The sequence below is a fragment of the Chinchilla lanigera genome, unplaced genomic scaffold (assembly GCF_000276665.1).
Source record: "Chinchilla lanigera isolate Chin_1 unplaced genomic scaffold, ChiLan1.0 scaffold00083, whole genome shotgun sequence".
NCBI lineage: Eukaryota > Metazoa > Chordata > Mammalia > Rodentia > Chinchillidae > Chinchilla > Chinchilla lanigera.
Window position 1 is genome coordinate 9,357,158 of NW_004955484.1, and position 23,038 is coordinate 9,380,195.

Consider the following 23,038-nt stretch of genomic DNA (forward strand, 5'->3'; position numbering starts at 1 on the left):
CCAAACCTTGCACACCCTTCTTCAGTACTGCTCCAAACAGTGCAGGCAGCAGATACCCCAAACCTTCTAGACCTTTCTCACCTTTGGCCTTGGTATGGTATTCATAGCCATCCAGAGGAATCGAAGCCTTTCTGCCCGTCTCCCACACTGGCCTGGGAAATAAATCTGATTACTAGACTTGTATCCTCTACCTGGAAGATTCTCACCCACTTTGATCAAAATCCTCCCTTCAAAGTCTGGATATAGCACCTCCTTCTCCTGAAAGCCCAACCAGCCACCTTCTCTCAGCTCAGGCATCATCGAAGGCTAGTACAGCTGTCTTGTCCAGTGAGCTGGTTACCTGTGAACTTGACTTGCTCTCTTGCAGAGCAGACAACTGTCTGCCTCCCTAGGCATCCACCCTCTGCTGTGCTTGCCTGCTTTCTGGGCCTCCATAGACCTGCTGAATCAACCTTTGGGGTAGGCCCAGGAATCTGCATGTTTGACAAGCTCTCCAGTGATTCTGACATTAAAATCTGGGAACAGCTGCCCATTTCCCCAGCACCAGCCTGTTTGTGTTCCCTGGGCTGCTGGCGCAGCTTCCCTAAAGGCCTTTCATCTCTAGGCTTTTTTTCTACTAATCTACCCTCCACCTGGGCTTCCATACAGGTCCCACTTGAAGCCACCTCCCACACGCACACTTCTCCTGGAAGCCCACCCAGATTTCCTCAAGGCTCCGTAGCGCTTTCCACCAGGGGTTTGCAGTATAAAATAGGTCATCACAGACACTTATGATCCCTTACCATGGGTCAGACCTGGGCCAAATTCCTCCCTGGCTTGTTTTTCCTTTTTTTCCTACCCCTCTTTCAGTACTGCTAGTACTGGGAATTGAATCCAGGGCATTTGCCCTAATTTATATCCCCAGCCACCTGCCTTTTTTCCTGAGACAAAAATCTAAGTTGTCCAGTTTGGGCTTAAATTTCCCATCCTCCTGCCTCAGCCTCCCAGAGTGCTGTGATTACAAGTATGTACCTCCATGCCCAGCTTCCCATCTGTTTCATCATTTAACCCTGGCAGCAACATTATGAACTAAGTATATTGTTTTAGAGATGAGGAAACTGAGGCTCAGAGAGATTATATAATACATTCAAGATGACATAGCTGGACAGCTAGGACTGATTCCAAGTCATCAACTGTTAGTTAACTACTGGGCCTTATCACTGCTAGCTGTAATTGACTTGAAAGCTAAGTCACGGTTCATTCTGTTCACATTTTCCCCATGTATATCATAGAAAACGTAAATGTTAGTTACCAAGTCTGCAACCTCTGAAATGTATTGAGTTCCCTGATCCATAGACACAGAAAGTGAACTGACTGGTGATTTCCTAGGACTGGGAAGGACAGGGGTCAGGAGTGCTTTCTTTGGGATACACGGTTTCTTTGGGGAGTGATGAAAATGTTCTATAGGGCTGGGGATTTAGCTCAGCGGCACAGCACCTGCCTGGCAAGTGCAAGGTCGTGAGTTCGATTCCTGGTTTTGGAAAAAAAAAACAAAAAAAAAGAAGAAAATGTTCTATAGAGTGTGGTAATAATTGCATACCTCTGTGAACATATTAAAAACACTGAAGTCCACATTATTCTTGTTTTAAAATAGGGTCCAGGTTAGCCTAGAACTCACAGCAAACCTCCTGCCTCAGCCTCCCAAGTGTTGAGATTATAGGTGTGAGGCACTGCACCCAGCTTGCAGTGTACATTTTATTTTATTTTATTTTGCAGTGTACATTTTAAATGGGTGAATTCTTATGGTATATGCATTTTATTTACCTCAATAAAGATGCCTTTTAAAAGAATAGAAAACAATGGGAATTAGATTTGGGGACTCCTCTTATCTAGGGATTTCTGGACCCCACACCACCTCAATTTGTATCATAAACACTTTAGGGTAATCAACTGCCTTGAGATTGCCTTCCCACTTGCCATGTGCAGCAGGATACTTGTGTTCATTTATGCCACACCTGGCTCCAGGCTTTCCAGGAGTGCTTTTGTTGGTGCAGGTGTAGGGCATCTTGAGCAGCTGCAGCTTTGGGCACCTTGGCCCTAACCTCTGGAGTTGTTCTCCTTGCCAGCCTTTCCTGTTTTGTAGATTCTGTAACCCCAGCCCATTTAGTGTCACTTTAGTCCTCCTAGAGGAGATGTGAGGAGGACCAGAGACTAACAGCCCTGCCCAGGGTCTTCCCTCTGTTCTCTACCCCAGGGGCCCTGGGGCAGGCATCCAGATCCCCTGTTCCCCATATCCCTAGAACTCTCAGACACATGGACAAAACACCTCTATCCATCTGAGAGATGTTTAATGTATCATCTTAGGTTCAAAGTACAAAAAGTACACAACACAGCGGCTAACCCCAGGAAAGCCACCTGCCATTCACCCACATACACACTGCAGCCAGGTGTCCCAGCCCCCAGAGCAATGGGCCGATGTTGAGGTGGTGGCATGGGAACCCAGAGACTACTGCATCACATCTTAGTAAACCCAGATCCAAGGGTCAGAAAGTTCTGGACTTGGACCCAAAGCAGCAGATCCCCAGAATCCTAAGAAGCATCCCTGAACTGAAGTCTGGCCCAGACCCCTGGCCCTGGTCCTAGAAAAGGAAGAACCATTGCCCCAATACCTGGCAGCAGAAAAAAGGGGCTAAAACAAGAAATGGAGACACAGATTCCCACTATCCTAAAAATACTTGACTCTGGGTAGCTGACCCAACAGGTTGAGGCCTGCTCCATCTCCCATTGCATTCCTCTAAGGACCAGCCCCTCACTGAGCTTCTCTGCCAGGGCATCATCCCTGACCTGGTGCTGAAGAAGGGGTAGAGGGCAGGGAAGGCCAGCATCCACTGGGGAATGATATTCTTCCTTGGGGGGCAAGAACAACTGTCTGTGGTGACCCCAGGAAGGCCCCTGGGGAAGGGGCATCAGCTATCCAAATCTTGGCCTAGCCCAAGAACTCTGGACTGGGTCCCCAGCCATTACTGAAATAGAAGGTGAAAAGGGTTAGTTAGAAGCAGGGAAGTTATAAGAAGGGTACCTGTGAGGACCAGCCTAGGAGACCCCTCTGACCAGCCCCAAGGAGGCCTAGTTGCTATTTCACTCTAGGCCACTGTAGCCCTGTGTCAGGCTGAGTAAGCTACTTTGCCTATTGCCCAGGGAACAGTTCCCACAGAGACTCTTCCTCCTGCTCCTCCTGAAGGCCCTGGGCTACAGCCTGCCCCCTCTGTTGAAATGGATACACCAGTGGGAGTTAGCAGTGCCTGGGCTAAGATGGGTGTGGTCCTTGTGGCCCATGAGGGGCTGCAGCTCCTGCTGTTGGGGGATGTCAGCGCTGCTCTCACTGCGAGAACGGCCAGCCTTGGCCAGGCTTGGAGGAAAGGCAAAACTAGGGCGGGGGTCAGAAGACAGGTCAAGAAGGGCCTGAGGCTCATCAACATTCAGTTGTCTGGGAGGCAGGTGGGTCAGAGTGGGGTCTTGGGTGCAGGGAGGGGATGCTAGGCTCTCCAGAGATGAGATGCTCTGATTCCAGCCCATCTGCATGTCCACAGGCACAATCTTGGTGGTTTCTGAAGACACGTACACTGCCAGGTCCCCATGCCCACTCTTCCAAGGTAGCTCCTTCTCTGCACAAGTTGGTGAGGGAGGAATTACCCGTGGGCTCGGGCACAGCTCAAGGCTTCCTAGGGATAGAGTACACATGAGCTCATTATCAGTGCAGTGAAATCCTTAAGTATAAAGCACATTCTCATAAGTAGATTCATTTCACAGTTGCTATATCACATCCATTTGTGTGATTATTTGCTGAATGTCTTGCTGAGAAGAAACACGATGGCTGGTTTTGCTCTCTATGGCTCCAGCATCTAGCACAGGACTGGACACAAAGCAGGTGCTCAAGAGGTATCTACTGAAAATGAAAGTAACTACAGCATCAGAAAGCAGGAGCCAGTTAGGATAGAAGTCTTGGCTCTGTCACCCTCACCAGCCCTGAAGCACCAGTCTTAGACACTGCATCCTGCCAGGCCCCATCCCAGCCAGCCAGCACAGGTTAGACAGGCAGTGAGGGAGAGGAAGACCTTGAGGCTCCAGGCCAAAGGCCTTGCTGCTGGGCATACTGCCTGAGCACCCTCCGCAGCTTTTTGGAGGAACGGAGCCCAGGAGTGTGAACCCTTGCAAACCTAACAGTAGGCTGAGGCTGTGCCACAAATAGGATAGTGATAGGAGATGGAAGCTTAGACGCCCAGAACAGTAGGCAGCTGAATTACAGGAAGCCTGAGGCCCTGAAAGGCAAAAAGCTCTCCAAGGTCAAGTACAGTTCCTTGTATATGTAAGTGCTCAGCATATATCTGTTTATTGATAAAGTTTATTGAAGAGTCCAGTCAAATGTTTTCAGGTATTTCTGTGGTCCTGGGGATGGAATCTGAGGCCTCGTGCATGCCTAGGCAAGCACTCTACCACTTGGCTAAGTTGGTCAGCCCCCGCAGTTGAGTTCCTTATGAAATATATTGATGCATGATTAAAACTGAACTATATCTCTTAAAAGGCCTGCAGTGTTAAAATTTAATACCAACAAAACTAAAACTGTCTAACTATATCTGACAACTGAGATAAAAGGAAAGAATCAAGCACTTACCCATTTTTTTCCTATATAGACTGTACCTCAGAGTAACCAAGTAATTGATGAGGGGAGGTATTTTTTTTTTAAATAGAATTCCTGCTAATAGGTACAGATGAAAAAATAGATGTAGAATATCACCATTTTGCAATCCTTAATGAAATCTTGGCTCTAGCAATGATCATCAATGGCTGCTAAGGCCATTTAAGGAAAAGTTAATGGGAATTTAATAACAGATCAGAGGAACAACGTGAATCTAGTGATCAGTGTTAGCCTTATGAAAAGAGAGACAACCATGGTATGTTCCTCCTGATGTGGCTAATAGGAAATATACCATCATCAATTATGAGGTATTCTTACCAAAAAATCAAAACTGAATGCCAGATATGGTGGTGCATGTAATCACAGCACTCTGGGAGGCTGAGACAGGAAGATCACAAGTTCAAACCCAGCCTGGGCAACTTAGTGACTTAGGGAGACCCTATCTCCAAAGGAAAAAAAAAAAAAGAAAAAAAGCTGGAGATGTAGTTCAGTGCAAAGGCCCTGAATTTAATCCCCAGTACAAATACAAAAACAACAACAAAAAAAAACCCACCAAAAAACAAAATACAACTGAAATCTGATCTAGTCTTAAGAAAATGTAAGAAACAGAAAGATATATTAAGTGACACTTTTAGAGATTGTATCAGCAAAACCCAGACAGGGAAAGACTGTACAACAAATAACCTGGTTTCTTCAATAAGAAAATTATTACAAAGAAAAGAAAAGGAGATAGATCAGGGTTTTCCAAACATGACACTATTAGCATTTTTTTTTTTTTTTCTTTTTTGGTCCTTTAGAGACAGGGTCTTGCTACGCAGTTCAGGCTGGCCTTGAGCTCACTTTGTAGTCCAGGCTGGTTTCGAACTCACAATGATCCTCTTGCCTCGGCCTCCCTAGTGCTGGGATTACAGGCGTGCACCACCACGCCCAGCTACTGTCAGCATTTTGAGATAGCTTTGTTGTAGAGTCCGCCCGATGCATTGTTGGATGTTTGCAGTATCCTTGGCCTCTGCCCACTCAATGCAAGTGCACCTTCCCCAGTTGTGACAGCCAAAATTTCTCCAGACATTGCCAAATGCCCCCTTGGGGACAGAATCTTTCCACAGATACCCCTTAGGGTTCCAACATTATCCAAATGTAGTATGTGGGTCTTATCTGTATTTTTATTTGGATCAAACTACTATAAAAAATATTAAGATAACCAGGAAAATATGAACACTGATTATATACTTGACAAAGATTTTATATATGGCAATGATATTGTGGTTGTATTTTTAAAAAGAATCCTTTTATGCTAAAGTATTTATTGATAAAGTCATATAGTATGATATTTTAGGGGTTTTGGGGGGAGTGCTTGGGAATTGACTCCAAAGTCAATTCAAATTGACTCCAAAGTCAAGTCACTGAGCTATATCTCAACCCTTCCTAAAATATTGTCTTAAGGCAAGGTCTAACTGAATTGCCCATGCTAGTCTCAAAATTGTGATCCTTTTGCCTCAGCCTCCCAAGTGTTGGGATTACAATAGGTATGCACCACCATGCCTGGTGAAATTTTTCTTCCTAAGAACCCAGTGAAAACTGGCCATATGGTGCATGCCTGAATCCCAGTACTTGGGAAGCTGAGGCAGGAGGATCACCACAAGTCTGAGGCAAGCCTGGGCTACATAGTGAGTTGGGGCCAGCCTAGGCATCTTAGCAAGACACTATCTCAAAAGAAAACCAAAACCAAAACCAAAACCAAAACCAAAACTAAAAAGAAAAAAAAGAACCCAGTGGTCATAAGTGAAATAGCTGAAGTAAGATTAGGTATGAGTGGGTAATTATTGAAGCTGGTAATACAGTATATCTCATTGTTTTTTTGTTTGTTTGTTTTGAGGCAGGGTTTCACTATATTGTACAGGCTGGCCTTGAACTCGTTTATGTAGCCCAGGCTGCCTCAAACTCATGGTGATTCTCTTGCTTCAGCCTCTTAAGTGATGGGATTATATAGACATGTGCCACCACATCCAGCTGTATTTTACTGTTTTGTCATGTATTTTGAAATTTTCTGTAACAAGCCTTTCTAAAAGGTCACTTGAGGGTGGTGGTGTGCCAACTACCAGTGATGACTAGCATTTTGAGTGAATTAGGTCCCCACCTGTAGAAATAGATATATTTCTCCCCCAGGTCAGGCATCATCCTCATGGGGGGATCTACCTGAGGGCAGATGTGATGAGCATGGGTCATAGCAGAGCCTGCTATTAGGTTTTGCCTATCACCTCTGAATTAAAGGGAGGCTTTAAAGGCTGTGAAAAGTAGTAAAAGGCTGTGGGCTTTGGAATCAGATGGGTCAGGTTCAAATTCTGCTTCTGTCATGTGATGCTAGACAAATCACAGGTCCCTTAGGCTCTGTCAGCTCAGTTCCACATCTTGATGTGGTTGTGAGGGTTGAGCCAGATCATCTGTCAGTATTCTGATAGAAAGGAGATGCTCCAGAGCCAGGCGTGGTGGTGCATGCCTGCAATCCCTGCACTCAGGAGGCTGAGTCAGGAGGATCGTTGCAAGTTCAAGACCAGCCTGAGCTACAAAGTGAGTGCAAGGCCGGCCTGAACTGCACAGAAAGACCCTGTCTCAAAAAGATTAAAAAAAAAAAGGAAAGGAAAGGAGATGCTCTGGAAATGCTGGCTGGTGATTAAACTAGTAACTAGGAAAAGGGAGTTGTCTGGAGCAGAGGCCATAAGAGCTGAGGGAAGAAACCAGCTTGCTTCAGTGGGGAGGGAGGCATTGAGGAAGCCATTACCTGAGACTTTGCCCTTTTGGAGAACCTCACTCGTGGCCCGAGCCACAAAGATGATCCCCTCGTCGTCCTCCTTCTCTGTCTCTGAACTGTTGCTCTCCTCTTCCTCCTCAGACTCCACAGTTAGTATCACAGCAGCTGGACAGGGACAAGAGGTGAGCTGGGGTTGCCAGAGCAGCAGCTGCCTGTTGGTAGCACACAACCCCAAGCCAGCTCCTATTCCCACAAGCAGAGCCCATGTTAGCAGAGGCACTGCTGTCCGCTGGCTGTTTTGGACAAAGGCCTTGGAAGTAGCAGGTTTGAGAAGAAGAGAAGGGAGACTACAGAGCCTGAGGAGGCAACTGGAAGGAGCTAAGTCCTCAGGGAATGCCGTGAAGGTTACACTTTCCAGGTCCCCTTCGAGACCCCACCACTGACTAACAACATAAGAACCTGGAGGGCTAGAAGGCCCATTAATACTCAGCTCATAGAGAACTCTTCTGATTTGTTTTGTTTTGTGGTACCGGGAACTGAACCCAGGGCCTTTGTACTGACCTACATCCCCAGCCTTTTTTTTTTTTTTTTTTTTTACTTGGGTCAGGGTCTCACTAAGTCACTAAATTGCTCAGGCTGGATTTGAAATTGCAGTCCTCCTAACTCAGCTTCCCAGAGTCCTGGGATTATAGGTGTATGCCACCATAGCCAGCAGTGACTGGTTTTACAGATGGGACACTAGGGTCCAGGGTCCCCCAATCCTTAAAGGCCCAGCCCAACCTCCTTTTCTCTATGATCTTTTCCAAATTCTTGGAGCCCATAAGTCATAGTTACCAATCAGGTGCCTTCTATCACACACTGCATAGTAAATGCTTTAAACATTCCCAATGTTGAAGGCAAGCATGGTTGTTTAGTCCCTGAGGGAAGAGCAGCACTGGTGTACCCAGAGGAGGTCCTCCAGAATCCAGGCCCTATTCTTTCCCTCCTCCCTCCCATCCTCAAGCCCACCCCCATTCCCTGCTTGCCTGTGTCCTGAAAGCCCAGGTCTCGAGCAGGTTTCCCATTTATAGCCTCAGCATTGGCCACACCATCCTTCTGAGGACCAAAAAAGAAAACCTGAGCTTCCGAGCCTGGCTGTACACCTACCTTTGTAGGGTCAACAGAAGGAAAAGTTTTCCCAACCCAGCAGGGGAAGGAGTTTGTGTCAGTCCCAATGGCTGTTCCATCCCACCATCCCTTTGCCAGCCAGCCAGAAACCCACAACCCAGCAGGGGCTCAATGCGTCATTCTGGGATGACTGGGGGGGGGGCGCTCCTAGAGTTGTCCCTCCAATGGGTCTTTCTCCTGCTATTTTATCTCCTGTACCAAGTGACCTTGGGCGGACTCTCCTTACTCTTCTGAGCCCCAGGAGGATCTAAAAGGGAACCCACACTGATGCCGTTAGCAAATCCCTAGGGATGATTCAACTAAGGGGTCACATAGGCTGGAATCCAACACTCGGGAGCTCAAAACTGCATGCTATCAGCCTCCAGACTCAAACCTAAGTCCCAAAGAAAGGACATGCCTTCTTGCGGCCAGCCTTGTGGGGTCGTGGCTTGTTCTTGGTGAAACAAATGTTGTGTTTGGTGGACTTAAAGGACTCCAGCCGTCGCTTCATGTTCTGCTGAAACACCTCCTTGTCCTGCCGCTCCTGTGCATCCTCAGAGATGAAGTGGCGGCTGCAGCTGGCTTTGTACTGGCAATGACAGCCCCACCCTGCCATGAGGCTGGGTGCCTGGGCCTTCCACAGGAACCCCAGGCCACAGCCCCAACACATTCTGCCAGCCCAGCTTTTCCAGAGCTAGCCATGGATTAAAGAAAAAAAAAAAAAAAAAAAAAAAAACAACAGAATCCAGCCAGCCAGATAGTCTGGGTTCTCACTAAAGAAAACCTTCCCTTTATCCTAGAATTTATTCCCCCTAAACTCTGCTTTCCCCATCCTCTGCTGTTCTTTTCCCAGTTCTCTGATTTAAGTCACAGGAGGTAGGGGACTATGTGTTTTGTCCTCTGTGGCTATTAGGAGACCATGGGAACCATATCCTTCTTTGTACCTCCAAGTGAGTATGGTCCATATACCTAGCCCATCTATCCCCTTCCAGCTATAGAGGATCCTCTCTCAGGCTGGCCTCTCCATCTAGCCTTTTCAGAAACCACCACCAGACAGCATCTATGCATCTGCTTTGGACTTCTAAACTATGTCCCCCGACATCTTGGACTCTCTTGACCCAACACTGACCTATGTACTTCAGAGCCACCCTCTTCATACGGTCTTAACTCTTTCTTATAAAGATCAACCCCACTATGTACAGACTCAGCCTACCCCTGTCCCTGCCCTTGGCAACTAAGCAATCTTTTCATTATCCAGTGGTAGATAATCCCCCAAAACCCTGCCAAGAGTATATCAAATCACCTGTGTGCTTCATATCCTCAGTCTGGCTCCTTTTGTATCTTTCATATTTTTGCTTCCTTAAACTGGCTCTTAAAAGCTTCCTGCAAATTTCCCATCTACCTTCCTCTACCTCTGCACACAGAGGTACCTCTCTCTCCTGGGAACAAAGGGGCCCATCAGGACCCAGCCCTGGCCTTGCCTTTGTTAAACTCACTTCTTCCTGGCTCCAGTTTTCTCTTTTCCCCAGTTTCTCCACTTTCCTGTATCTTTACTCCTTCCTTGCAACTTCCTCTCCACTTCCAGGCACACTCCTTCCCTTGCCTTCTTGAAGAATGCTTCTATTCATGACAATGCCTCCTTTTTATTGCCATTTATTAGTTGATTCTGATACTTTCCTTAATTCCCAGTTCTTTCTTAAATACCAGAAATGTGGCCCAGGGTTAACAAGTCCACAGCTGTTTTCTCTGGTCACCACTCCTGTGGCCTCTGCCTAAGCAGCATCATAGCCTCTACGCAGCCTCCAGGCCTGAGACACCATCTCCAAATGCTTCATCAGGGGTTCTTGTCTCACAGTATAACTAAGCGGATTCAGAACTGGTTGAGTAACCATACCCCAAAAATGCTTGATCCATGTCAGTCTGGAGGAAAGTCTTTAGTAGCATGCCACAGGGCTCTGTCCTCAGCTCTATCCTGTTCAACATTTTTATGTTGATTTAGATGAATACAAGGTTAACAGGCTTAGCAAATTTTCAGATGATATGAATCTGAGAAGTAGACATTGGTGGCAGATATAGTATCCAAACGATGGAATGATGGGCTAAATTAAATAAGATGACATTTAACAGTATAAGCACAAATTTACTCCAGTTCTTTTTAAACTGACTACACAAGAACTGAATGGACTGAATTTACTGACCAATCTTACACACACACACACACACACACACACACACACACACACACACACCAATCATGATATACTCCCTGATGTTAGACAGTAATACACAGCATACCAATTGAATATCCCTAAATCTGATCAGGTCTCTAAATTTAACAACCAGGAAATATGGGGGATGAAGGGACATGTTAAACAACACTGCAATATAATCAGCAAAATCAAGAAAATGGAAAATTCTTTAAAAACCAGTGATATTAGAAGAAAAAAATGATGCTGGCCTGAGAGCAGGAGGGCCACTGTGGAAAATGTCTTAACACCTTTGAAGGTTATTCTACAGAGTTTCAAAGAGTTAAATCAGGACCAAGATAAAGTATACAAGTTCTTCAATAAATAGCAAGGAGAAAATAGGAAGAAGGAACTATTAGAGTTTTTTTTCTTTTAATGAAAAGATATGTTTCTGAAATACAAAGTGTGGACTTTATTTGAATCCTGACTTGAACAAACTAGTAGGGAAAAGATACTTATGGAACACAGGCTGAATGATGTAAAAAGGAATTACTGTTGCTTTTTGGGATAATAGTGCTGATTTTGTTTTTTGTTTTGTTTTGTTTTGTTTTTTAAAAAAAAGGGTTCATGCAGCTAGGCATAGTGGCACATGCCTGTAATTCCCAGCACTCTCTGAGGCTGAGACAGGAGGATCCCAAGTTCTAGCCTAGCCTGGGCTACATAGACCATCCTATCTCAAAATAAAAAGGGCTGGGGATGTAGCTCAGTGTGGAAGCTGTGTACAATTCCTGTTATCAAAAAGGAATTCCTGCCACCTAAAGATACATATTGAAGAAAGAAGGGCCCCAGGTAGTAAGCCAAAGCTGGGCTGCAGGCAGACTATGGCAAGTTCTAGAACTAGAAGGGTGAGGGAGCCTTCTAGCTGGCCTTAGCCAACCACAAATAGAATAGCACCTTCTGTTCTGAGCCTTCTTTCTCAGAGTTGCTGGCCTGAGGGCAGGAGGGCCAAGGTGGAAACTGTCTTAAAGCCTTTGAAGGTTATTCTATGCAACTTCAAAGAGTCAGATCAGGACCAATGGATGCAAATTAAAGGAAGCCAATCCTGAGTGAACTTTTTTTTTTTTAGACAGGGTCTCATTATGTAGTTTAGGCTGGCCTTGAACTCACTTTTGTAGCCCAGGCTGGCCTCAAACTTTGGTAATCCACCTGCCTCAGCCTCCCAATGCTGGGACTACAGGCATGAGCCTCCAGGCCCAGCTAGTCTCAAGATTCTAGGTCTGTTAAAACTGCCAGGAATGGTAACAGCAGGCTTCTTTTCAAGAGGTACAAGATAATGGCTTGCTGCCCCCTTGTGGGGTTGCAACAGATTCCCTCCCAGATGGGCTGGGCCTTTCCAGACCCAAAGCTTTAGGATTTGCATGGGACTAACTCAGGTTACCTAAAACAGATGGTTGCCCACCTCCTTGCTAAACTGGCCCTCCATCATCTCTTCCTTTCCCCCCAGGGCCAACATTCACCTCACCCCCATCCTACATGCTCCTGTCCCTCACCCAGCTCTAATATATGCAGTGCTTCCTTTCAGCTGTCAACTCAAACCCTCTTTATGATCTGCTCTCTGCTACCACAGAAGGCCAACCCTTCCTCCAACAAAACAAAACACATGGATTTCTTACTGCCCACAGGATGAAAACCTGTACTCTTCAGTCAGGCATCTACAGTTGGCCATAGCTGGCACCAACCACCTCTTGTGTCTCCGATCACACCTCCCGAGACCAACCCCCACCACCCTTGGGTCTCTGCCTTGACTGCTCTCACCCTGCGGCGTGGCTTGTAGAGGCCTCCACTGAGCAAATGATGCATCGCGGCATCCTCTCGGTCCCGGCCGCTGCGTACTGTGTCAATCACCTGCAGATCTAGACATGCTCCACTGCCGCTTTCCCTCCTGCAGGAAGCAGGGACAGTGTGCTGGGAGGAAGCAGGAGCCACAGGCCAAGGTAAAGGCAAAAGCAAAGTTGCTGACAAATCTTTCCCAGAAGAGATTCAGAGAGAGGGCCAGCAGAGAGGAGCTTGGGGAAGGGAGAGAGATCTTAATGAACTCACAGCAGGTTGGTTACAGATGTCTCTGCCACAGAATTGCGGCTGGGCATAGAGGGCAGAGTGAGGCCTGTGGAGGACAAGACGTGGCCTCCCTGCAGGGGTCAAGACCAAAGTCAAACAGCAGTTAGATGGAGGGTGGCCCAGACAGTCAGAGAGCAATAAAAATAACTTCTTTTGCTTTTATGTGCTAGATACTATAAAAATATTTTAAATATTAAATCTACAAAATCTAACATAGATGCTCTTATTCCTGCTTTCTTGTGCCTGAGAAAACTGAGTCTCACACAATAAAAGTGATTTACCCAAGGTCACATGCCTGTAAATGGTAACACTTGAATCATACCTGCTAACTGCAGAATCCAGCTGTTTCCCACCTTTCTGTACTACCTGCCACTCTCAAGATGGGCCCCACGCCAGCCTGGTTCCTGCACCCACCTATGGAGCCAGCTAGGAATTTCCAACTCCCTGCTCACAAGCCTGCCTACCTGTTGTGCCTTTCCTGCTCCCCTGGCCATGTTCCCACCCACCACTGGCCCACCTGGTCCACGAAGCTGATGGCATCCCGGATGTTGAGTCTGTAGTACACATCCCAAATCTGGTCCCGGATACGGTAGGCTGACCGTCGCATTAGCAGCTGACTCAGGTACTTCTTGTCAAACTGCTCCCACCTACAGAGGATGCCAGGCCCAGCTCTGAGTATCATCCCCAAGGTCTGGCTGGCTGGCTCTTCCTCAGATGGGGCAGGCACATCACCAGCACTGACCTGGCTTTCTCATTATGGGTCTTAGCCAGGGAGAATCTCAGTGCTAGTCCCTGTTCTTGTGGAGTTTACAGTATTAGAGGGAAAGCCTGACATTAATTAAAATTATTACAAATAAGTGGAAAATTATAACCATGACAAGAAGCTACCAAGGACAGTCAGAATATTCAGGGATTTGTCCTACTTAGAGGCCAGGGAAGCTCTCCTAAGGAACTGATCCCCATGGTGAGACCTGAAGGATGAAAAGAAGTGAGAAGGTGGTGAGGGAGAGTTCTATCAGAGAAAACAACATGTCCAATGTTGTTCCCAGTGGCCAGGCTGAGGGATCATGTGGGTCCTAAGGCTCTAAAATAGGGTCAAGTAATTAGCAGGCAGACAGAGCAGAGTACAATGGGGCTGGAGTCTGGCAGGTGCCAAACCATGCAAGGCCAGGAAGGCCACACTGGGGAGACCTGTCTTATCCTGAGAGCACTGGGATGCCACAAAGGGCTCAGGCAGAGGTCATCCAGCCTGAACCTGGTTGTGTCCCTTCTTAGAAGGGTGGCACACCCCCATGCTGCCCTGGCTGGTGGGGCTGCTGCTGCTGCTGAAGGAGCCTCGGGGCAGCTCCCTCACCTGTCCCTCCAGTAGTGGTAGCCATGGTGCCCCACAACGTCCTCCACTGCAGCCAGAATGTGGTCAAAAGTCTAGAAGGGGGGTGGGTAGGGGGACTGGATCAGGACTTTGCCAAAATAGCAGAAGGGAGAGAGGGACAGGTGGAGGGATGGGGTTCTGGTACCCACGTGCTCATGCAGCTCCTGGTTCAGGGTAGGTTTGTGATGCTCACTCCTCTTCACCTTCAGCCACTTGACCAGAGGTTTGATGGTCAAGCCCTATGGACAGGCAGGAGGTGAGCCCTACCCTATTCAGTTCCTTACAGCCTCTCTACTCTCCCCACAATTAGGCCTCAGTTCTGTCCCCCCGACCCCACTGCACTCAAGGTCTGGGAAGTCAGGCCCCTACTTCCCCCAACAGGAAAAGCCCCTGTCCCATAGGCTCCAAGATCCCCAAGGTCTGCTGGACTCTTTCCCCACCTCGCTTCATAGGCACTCCCACCTGCACAATGACTGTGAAGAAGACCACCACAATAGTGGTGGCCACAAAGTAGTCCTTGGCAGGGACCTTGGTCCTGTCCAGTAGGATGACGAGAGCAAAGGCCACAGCCCCCCGCAGGCCCCCATAGGACATCACCACCTGGTCAATCTTGTCCAGAGGGACCAGCCGGAACTGATTCAGCACCCATGTCTGCAGGACTACACCTACAGCAGGAGGGAGGCCAGCAGGAGCAAAGCGTTGGGAATAGAGGACACTGGGAGTGGACGGCACCAAGTATCTGGGCTAAGGTGGCAAAAGATGGGAAAGGTAAACAAGGGGAAGGAGTGTTGGGAATTGGCAAGGATATAGACTCAGATTAGGGGGAAAAGCTGCCAGAAGAGGGGGCCTGGGGAGGAGAGTGGGGAAGCAGAGGGTGCCGGCAATACCGAGGGCTCGGAAGAACAGGATGAAGATGAGGGTGCCTAGCACCAGCCCGGAGTCCCAGGCCCATTTAGATGAATCTACAGCTGAGATGCCAAGCAGCATGAAGATGACAGTCTCAGCACAGCTGGCGAGGGTCTTCATTGTATATTTGACAGCTGTACGTGACTTATGGGAGATGTTGGCCTCCACATACTTCTTACAGCCCAGGCCACACATGGTCACCCTAGAAGAGGAACAGAAAGATAGGGCAAGTGAGGAGGGGTTCCAGGAGGCTCAGCCTCTGGGGTTTGAGCATGCTTCAGGAGAGAGCAAGCCCAGGGAGGCATGAAGACTACTAGTTAGTGATGGTCCTGGGATGAATCTAAATCTCCAAACTTCCCGCTCAGTGCCTCCTGGAGGGGAAAGGGAAAGAAACGTGCTCTGACTTGCAGACTCTGAGGCACCTTTTGGATGTTGTGGGCCCCACAGCCACCGTCCCCAGGCCTGAAGTTCACTTCTAGCTCAGCCCACATTCCAGAGAAACTTCGAGCAGAGGAAGATTAGGTTCCCAAGTCCCAGGGACAGTTCTGGGTATCCAGAGAGTTCTAGTTTATTTTCTCCCCAGGGACATTTGAACCACTCACTCCCACAAAGGCTCAGGAAATCCTATGGCCTCCTTAGGGTCCTGTTTTTGTCTGTATTAGGGGCAACCATCTCCAGTATTCCCTCCCAGCAGCCTATCTGCAAGGCCCCTAGGACTCACGCAAGAATGGCGGAGAGCGAGGCCATTTCAGCAGTGAGGTAGGCTGCGTAGGCGAGGAGGAAGACCAGCAGGGGCTCGATGATGCGGACCCGCTTGGTGAAGCGTGTGGTCAGAGCCAGGAGGAAGGCAAAGACTAAGCCCACAGCTGCCCCGCCCAGACTGACCACAAACAGGGAGGCTGGGGGAGGAGTGGGGTTGTCAGCATGACCCTGGCCCAGACCCTTCCTGGGCTGACAGTACTGCTGCCTGGCAGAAAGTGGAGGAGGATACCCACCGTGATCCCCAGGGTTTAAGATCCAGAATCAGGATCCCAGGTAAGCCCTTGCCCAGACCCCATTTCTCCACCCAAACAGCCTCTATTGTCCGGATGCCAGGAAGGTGGGACTCACAACCTGGGGGAGGCAGACTTCCAATGCCAGCTAAAAGGGGGAAATACTGACCGACTCCCTTCAGGTAGTCAGTGGTGCGCACGTTAGTAGAACCCATCTCCACAAAGGAGTTGCAGACCTTATACAGCACCTGAATGAGAAGAGTAGATTCAGGAGTGAGGGAGAGGCAGTAACTGCGGCTGCTGGGATGGGAGATAAAGCTAAAACCCTATTTCTTCCCTAGAAGACCAGGAAGGTCTGAGGCTGCTTAGATGTACAACTGGTCAGAGCATGGCAGCCTGGGTCCAGGGGATAGCTGAGCGCTCTTACCACAGTGACTGCATCATTGAGCAGGGACTCGCCAAAGACGATGATAAAGAGAGTTTCATTGACATGCACCTCCTCAAAGACAGCCAGCACAGCCACAGGGTCCACTGCTGAGATGAGGCTCCCAAACAGCAGGAAGTCCAGCAGGCCAGCTTGTACCCTAGAGGCTACAGAAGGAGAGATGGAGGAGGGGCCAGTAACTAGTGAATGTGACTGTCTCTTGTGGCACTCTTGGGACTAGCCCAGATGCCACTCCCACTGATAAAACAGGAAGCCCCAACAGTACCCAGGAACATTGGGAGAGCATTGGTCTGCAAGTCAGGAGACTTCAGCCAAGCTGTCTATGCCTGAAGCATGGCTTTACTACTCACCAGCTGTGTCATACGAGCTCTGTCACTGTCACATGACTTTTTAGCCATGCATCTGACTACCTCCCAAGATGACTGCAAAGAACAACCCAGGAGATGGCTAAGAAAGGCCTATATATGCTGAAAAGCTAAAGTAGCACTGGTAATTATTAGAAACTGCAGCGACAGTACTAGTAACTACCAGCATGTGGAAACTGGTTGCTAATTGGCTTTATTAGGGAGGATAACAGGAGAGAGTTTTCTCCCACACCTGTCATTTTCAGCCAAAGGGATATGACACACACAGCCCTCAGCAAGAAGAGACCTGAACACAGGATGAAAAACACAAGAGGGACTTGAACATGTTAAATAATTTCAGTGATCCTCCATTTCTCTGTGAACAAAATGGGAAATAACACTATCTACCTCAAAAAATTATTTAGCCAGTGCTTAATACATAGTAAGCACCTAACAACTATTACCTACTATTAGAATTACTGCTATGACCAGGATCTGATGTCTTCCCTTCCCTTGTCCCAAGTATTTCACTATCTTATTATAAAAACCAGGTAGAAGTCCCCCGCTGGAAATTTCAAACTTCTTTTTACCTTGGAAAAACTCTAATAATCAAAACGAGGAGTGAATCAATTTCTTGGGTGAGGAAACAAAGAAGGGAGTAGGAGAAGGCCTAAAAGCAAGGAGCCTAAGTAAAATGAAGGCTAACCTTGGACCTGATATCAAGCAAATTTAATGGGCTCTACTTTCTCATTTATTAAATGGGACAAATTACACACCAATAAGTTGCTATGGAATCAATGAGATAAGGAGACAATGCCCATTGTACTTTCAGGCATTTTAAGGATATACAATATGTATTTTAAAATAATAATTAAAAAATAGGAAAATACCCTGACATGATCTTAGCAGAGTCAGAACACTAGGCCTTTGTAGGAATGGTGAGCTGTGCTTTAGGGAGTAGGGCTGGCAAGTGGCAGTGTGGTAATACAGGCAGGGACACCAGAGTGATAATGCAGGCTCCTCTGCCTTGGCAGCCCACACACAGCTGGGAGCCAGGCCCCTGCTCAGCTGTCATGCTGCAGAAGCACAGACTTAACTGGCAGAGAGCTAGATGAAGGCTGAGGCCCATTTGGAACACTGCCTTGCACTCCAGGTAGGAGGGACCTAAGATGGAGCTCCCAGAGCATGGTTCTTGCCAGCATGGGACCTTCAGAGCTGGAGGAAAGAAGAGACAGGAAAGCCTCACTTTGCCAGCCCAGGTTTCAGGGTCACTTACCCACAAGTCCAGCCTGCCGTAGGCCCCAGAGGGCGGCGCCTGTTGTGAAGGCATTCCAGAGTGTTCCCACCACAGCATAGGTGAGGATGGCACCCAGATTGTCAAAGAACAGCCGACTAGGCATGAAATAGCCTGAGTCCAGCACGATAGGCGGCAGCAGGAAGAGGAAAAAGGTGCCTGGCTCCAGCTGGTACTCAGCTTTCTTGGCCACAGCTAAAACAATGCCCCCTAGCACCAGGCCCAGCAAAATCAGCAGGCAGCTCTCAGGGACCAGAGACGTTACTTTCCGAGACAAGTGAAACACTACAATGCAAGAAGAAGGCAGCAGGTATGAGCTTTTGGATTACATATCAACCTATAACCTCCCAGTCTTAGGAGGTTACTCAAAGTCAGAAGCCCTAACTCTGGGACAAGGAAAGGAGAAAGGAAACTCAAAATTTCTACAATCTCTAACCTCTAGCACTACAAACGCTCCTCTGCAGCAAGGTCTTTACTTGCTTCGTCCTTTTCTGGAAATTCCCCCTCCTTTCTTCCTTCATCCTCAGGGGACCTCATCTATCTCTGATCTCCTTTCCTTACTCATTATTTGAATGCTACCAGGTCCCATTCAAAACATAGCTGGAAAAATCAGATCCAAAATTAAGCTGCTTGGATTCAAGGATTAAGTCTTCCATTAACTTGTTCTATGATCTTGAGGCAAATAATTTTACCTGTCTCACCTTCAGTTTTCTCATAAGCAAAATTGAAGTAAAAATAATAATGATCTCATAGGATCGTTGTGAGGATTAAATAACCTAGTTAAAAGCATGTAGCACATTGCTTTATAGTAAGCAGTCAATTATTATGATAAATGCTATTATATTACATATGTAACATAGTTAGGGCTCCCCAACTATAACGAATATTGTATCTTTTAAGAGAAAAAAGAGTACTGTAGGTCTTCCAGCCCAATGTACTTTTCATTATATGGGAATGAAAAGGAATTGGTTGTTTGAAAAGCTTTGGGTTTAGCAGTTAGATCTCTAACTTCTTCCCACGTTATCTCTGTGTGATCTCAGGTAAATTACTTAATTTAGTTGAACTTCAATTTCTTGTTATTATGGGGGAAATATCTGTCACAAAAAAGTGAGACTAAAATGACACAAAGTGTGCAAATGTGCCTAGCATGGTGACAGGCATAGAGTAGGTTGTCAACAAATATTAACTAAATATGAATCTGGGGGGGAATAATAACAAATCTGTCCCTAGAAAAAGAGGATGGGGGAAAGTTTCTAGCACTATTGCTTGCCACTCCTACCTTTGTCCCCTAAAATACAGATTTCCTTTGGGTCCTCAGACCATAAATGAACACATCTCACCCCATATAATCCCTAGGGTGCCGGTGGAGGAGGGGCCTCCTGTTAGTCTATATGAGACAGTGCCTATGCCAAGACAGTGCCTGTTGGCAGCTGTACCCAAAGGGCCTAGAACAGTGCCTGGTACACAGTGGGCTCTACATAAATATCTGTTGAATAAAAAGAGACAGATTTCCTAGAAATGAAGCTGTGAGGGGGTTCTGAACATTCTGTCTACCTTTACCCATCTCTCTGAGGATTCTCCTCTTCCTCTAGCTGGTAAGAAATAGGCTGTCTTCTTTCTCCATAGGTGTCATCCAAACTAGAAAAAGCACTATAATATATGGGGAAAACAATTGTCACTATAAGCCCTAAGATAGGAACTGTCCCACAACTCATAGGCTTCTCAGCAAAAATAATCCTTAGCTCCAAATCTGAGGCTGTTCTCACCTTGCTCCAGGGCCAGTAGGATGAACTCAGCCATACCTTACATTCACCCCTGGCTTTGGTGTCCCTTCTTCTCCTTTAGGGACCCTATTTCACCCTCATCTTCTCAGCATGCACCAGCCCTGCAACCCAAGACCCATCAGAAACGCCAGGTCTCTGGCAGAATCAGGCTCCCTGAAAGCATTTTGAGTCCTACTTTCCATTATTAATCTCCAGCAGCCAAAGCAGAGTGGAAAGTTCTGTTCCTGCTGAGGCACCCACCCCCAAGCAGTGTCTGGGAGAGAAGGGGGCAAATTCTAGACTGTGGGATTCTACAGGAAGGCTGTATTGGTGAGACTGGAGTACAGGCTGTGCCAGCATAGATGGGGAGTAAGTAGCAACACTCAGCTATAATTAGTCACCCCCACAGCAGAGCCTGCACAACAGGGAGGAGGAGGGTCTCTGGTGGGAGGAGGGACCACTGGCTGATCAGACAGGAGGAGGGAGCAGAAGCAAGGAAAAGCAGCTCTATTTAGAAAAAAGCCTGAATAAAACATAGCCTTCAGCATTTGTTGTGAGGACTGAAGGAGGTCAGATGCATAAAAGCACCTAGGATGGGCAGCACACAGTAAAGCACCAATAAATGAAAGTGCCTCCTCCCCAGCGCTGAAACCCAAACTCAGAGCCCTCCACATGCTAGGCAAGTGAGCTACATCCCCAGCCCCAAATGGAAGTTTTTCTTAAGCCTTGAAGTGGGAGAATATGAACTTGAATAAGGGGGGAGGGCCCCACACTTAGGTACTGGCATCTTAAAGTAGGAAGCAGAGGTGAGCTAGAAGGAAGTGGCAGTTTAGTATCCCAAGAGAATACACTCTTAGACCTGGGTCTCCAACGAAGGTTAATTCCTCAGGATCAGGATGCCTGGGTTCCTGAAGACTACCATCCCCTAGGTGTCCCCATACGTCCTCACCTCACTGCTGACAGCTCTCTGGGAGGCTGGGCATTGGTGGGGGCAGGCTGTACTGAGGGCCCACTGCAAAGGAAAGAGGGAAGCAGAAAGGGCAGAGGAGCCCAAAGATGGAGCTGAGAGGTGGGGGCGGCTTCAAAGAGGCAAATTCTCAGAGTTCCTGGCGGGGAAAGGGTGAGGCGGGAGACCCACAAGAGGAGACGCAGGAACTGCGTGAGAGCTGGGGTTTGGGTAATCAGAGCCTAAGTTCCAGCACTGTGCAAGACCCTGGCCAGGATGGGGGACCAGGCAATTAAGGGCAGGTCCGCTGTTGGCCCCTAGTCTGACACACGCAAGCACACATGCACTCACCTATTTTGGCCAGGCTGGCCACCAGGATCCACAGGGCCACCAGGTAGGGAGCCTCCACCTCGTGCCACTGCCACCGGAAGAGCGCCAAGCCGGAGGGAGATTCGCCCGGCGCCCCAGGCTCTGGGGTGGGCTCTTCGGCCGCCCGCACCCCAGCTAGGGGCAGCACGAACAGGAGCAGTGCGGCGCGCAGCATTCTGCAGTCTGCCTAGCCGTCCTCCGGCACCGCACGGCCGCCAGCCCCGCGTCTCCGCTGCCTCCGCCGCCACCTACCGGCGCCCCCGCGTCACAAGCACGTGGGACCCTCTCCCCCCAATCCCCGCTCCGATACCCCTGGGCCAGGTAGGGACTCCAAGACCCTGCCCCGGACTCCGTTAGTCTGGATCCATCCCTCCATCCCCTCCAGACTAGCCCCAGGGGCGGAAATTCCCCAGCCCAGCCCTTCCCCAATCCTGAAACCTAGTCCTTGGAGTTCGCTTTCCCAAACTGCCCCTCGCCCAGATTCAGAGAGGTAAGCGGCCACCGCCCTCCGGGGACAGCCGCCGGGGACAGCACGTGGCAGGAGGGGCGGAGGGCCCTGGGGACTGGGCTCGGCTGGGGCGCGGCTCTTTCGCAGAGAGCACCCGTGCCTGGAGCCGCGGCCGCAGGCTACGCATTGCCCCCATACAGACGGCAGGAGTCAGTGCGCCGCCCTGCGCGCTGTGGCCCTCCACCTGGGACCCCCTTCAGCCGCACCCCCGCTGCACCAGCAGAACTGCGCACGCGCACTACGCGCTCCCAGAAAGCTGTGGACAACGTTACCCTCAACATCCTAGAAACTCTGAGCTGGGCTCGGCTCATTCTAGGCTGGAAAAAAAGACTTCCTCTTATCTCTCAAACGGAAAGGCTCTTTTCCCTCAAACTACAGGGTACTACAAGCCTTTTATACAAAGCCGGAGAGAACCTATGGAATTCCCAGTAAACTAAGAGCGACCCACCCAACTTTAGAGCATTTCTCTTATCTGACTCCAAACAGAGGAAGATTGTCTGCTCTTTTTTCATTCAAACTAAGGAGCACCCAACCACTTCTCCCAAACTGAGGGGAACATGTACTACCTGCCTCCTCAAACTGACTCATCCTATTCTTTTTCGAGAAATAGCTACCGTCCTTCTTCCCACTACTTAAAGGAACTGATTCTGTTCTTCCTTTAAACAATCGCATCTAGGGCGCCGGGCTAGCTCAGTCGGTAGAGCATGAGACTCTTAAAGACTGGCATCTATTTTCCCCTTTTTGCTCCAAACTGAAAGAGACCCCTTCTTACTGTTTTCCCGAAGTGAGGGAAATAATTTCATTGATATCTCAAGCTGTAGGACTTAGGGCCTAAACGATGGGAGAACGGACCAGCCACTGTCTGAAGAAACTTCCGCCCCACCGGTTCTAACATTCTCCAGCGAAGATCAGCCTCACTTACCCCTGACCCTAAGAAAGTCTCTCCCCGCTTCCCGCGCCCTCCGAACGGGGGCGAGCTCGAGTTTTCCCGCCTCCTAGTGAGGAAACTAACGGGATCGCGCCCGGCTCTCTGAGTGGCTGTCGTAAGCCCCGCCCCCGGCCGTGTACCCCTAGCGCATGTTCTGGGCCTTGTCTTGGCCCCACCCCCTTCCTCGGCCCCGCCTGTCTGGCTCCGCCCCTCCAACAGCGTCCGGTCCAGCCCGGCCCAAACAGCAGAGTCAGTCGAAGCGAAGCTGCCCCCTGTCAGGAACTCTGAGGCGCGCGG

The 23,038-nt window shown here is 48.6% G+C and overlaps 1 protein-coding gene across 9 annotated transcripts; it reads right to left on the bottom strand.

The window, feature by feature from the left end:
* Nucleotides 1-2,310: 2,310 nt before the first annotated feature.
* Slc9a5 (solute carrier family 9, subfamily A (NHE5, cation proton antiporter 5), member 5) lies at nt 2,311-22,802 on the bottom strand. 9 transcript variants are annotated; one of them, XM_013503902.1, is made up of 19 exons: nt 21,288-21,371; nt 20,940-21,002; nt 19,994-20,112; nt 19,788-19,877; nt 18,210-18,512; nt 16,572-16,735; nt 16,314-16,392; nt 15,874-16,051; nt 15,134-15,354; nt 14,709-14,911; nt 14,396-14,485; nt 14,229-14,299; nt 13,392-13,521; nt 12,857-12,945; nt 12,572-12,698; nt 8,989-9,159; nt 8,450-8,519; nt 7,455-7,589; nt 2,311-3,701 (listed from the first exon to the last, which is right to left on the bottom strand). In XM_013503902.1, the coding sequence occupies exons 4-19, from the start codon at nt 19,789-19,791 to the stop codon at nt 3,229-3,231; spliced, it is 2,508 nt and encodes an 835-aa protein (XP_013359356.1). In that variant the 5' UTR covers nt 19,792-19,877; nt 19,994-20,112; nt 20,940-21,002; nt 21,288-21,371; the 3' UTR covers nt 2,311-3,228. The 9 variants fall into 9 exon arrangements, with proteins under 9 accessions (XP_013359356.1, XP_013359353.1, XP_013359354.1 ...); XM_013503899.1 differs by having other exon boundaries at nt 19,782-19,877; XM_013503900.1 differs by lacking the exon at nt 20,940-21,002 and having other exon boundaries at nt 19,782-19,877; nt 21,288-21,363.
* Between the last annotated feature and the right edge of the window lie 236 nt (nt 22,803-23,038).

Coding starts and splice junctions, on each gene's coding strand:
- Slc9a5 (XM_005403669.2), bottom strand. CDS start 21,480: ATGCTGCGCGCCGCACTGCTCCTGTTCGTGCTGCCCCTAGCTGGGGTG. Junction 16,393..16,571: donor TCAATGATGCAGTCACTGTG/GTAAGAGCGCTC, acceptor CTTCTCATTCAG/GTGCTGTATAAGGTCTGCAA. Junction 13,522..14,228: donor TACCACTACTGGAGGGACAG/GTGAGGGAGCTG, acceptor CATCCTCTGTAG/GTGGGAGCAGTTTGACAAGA.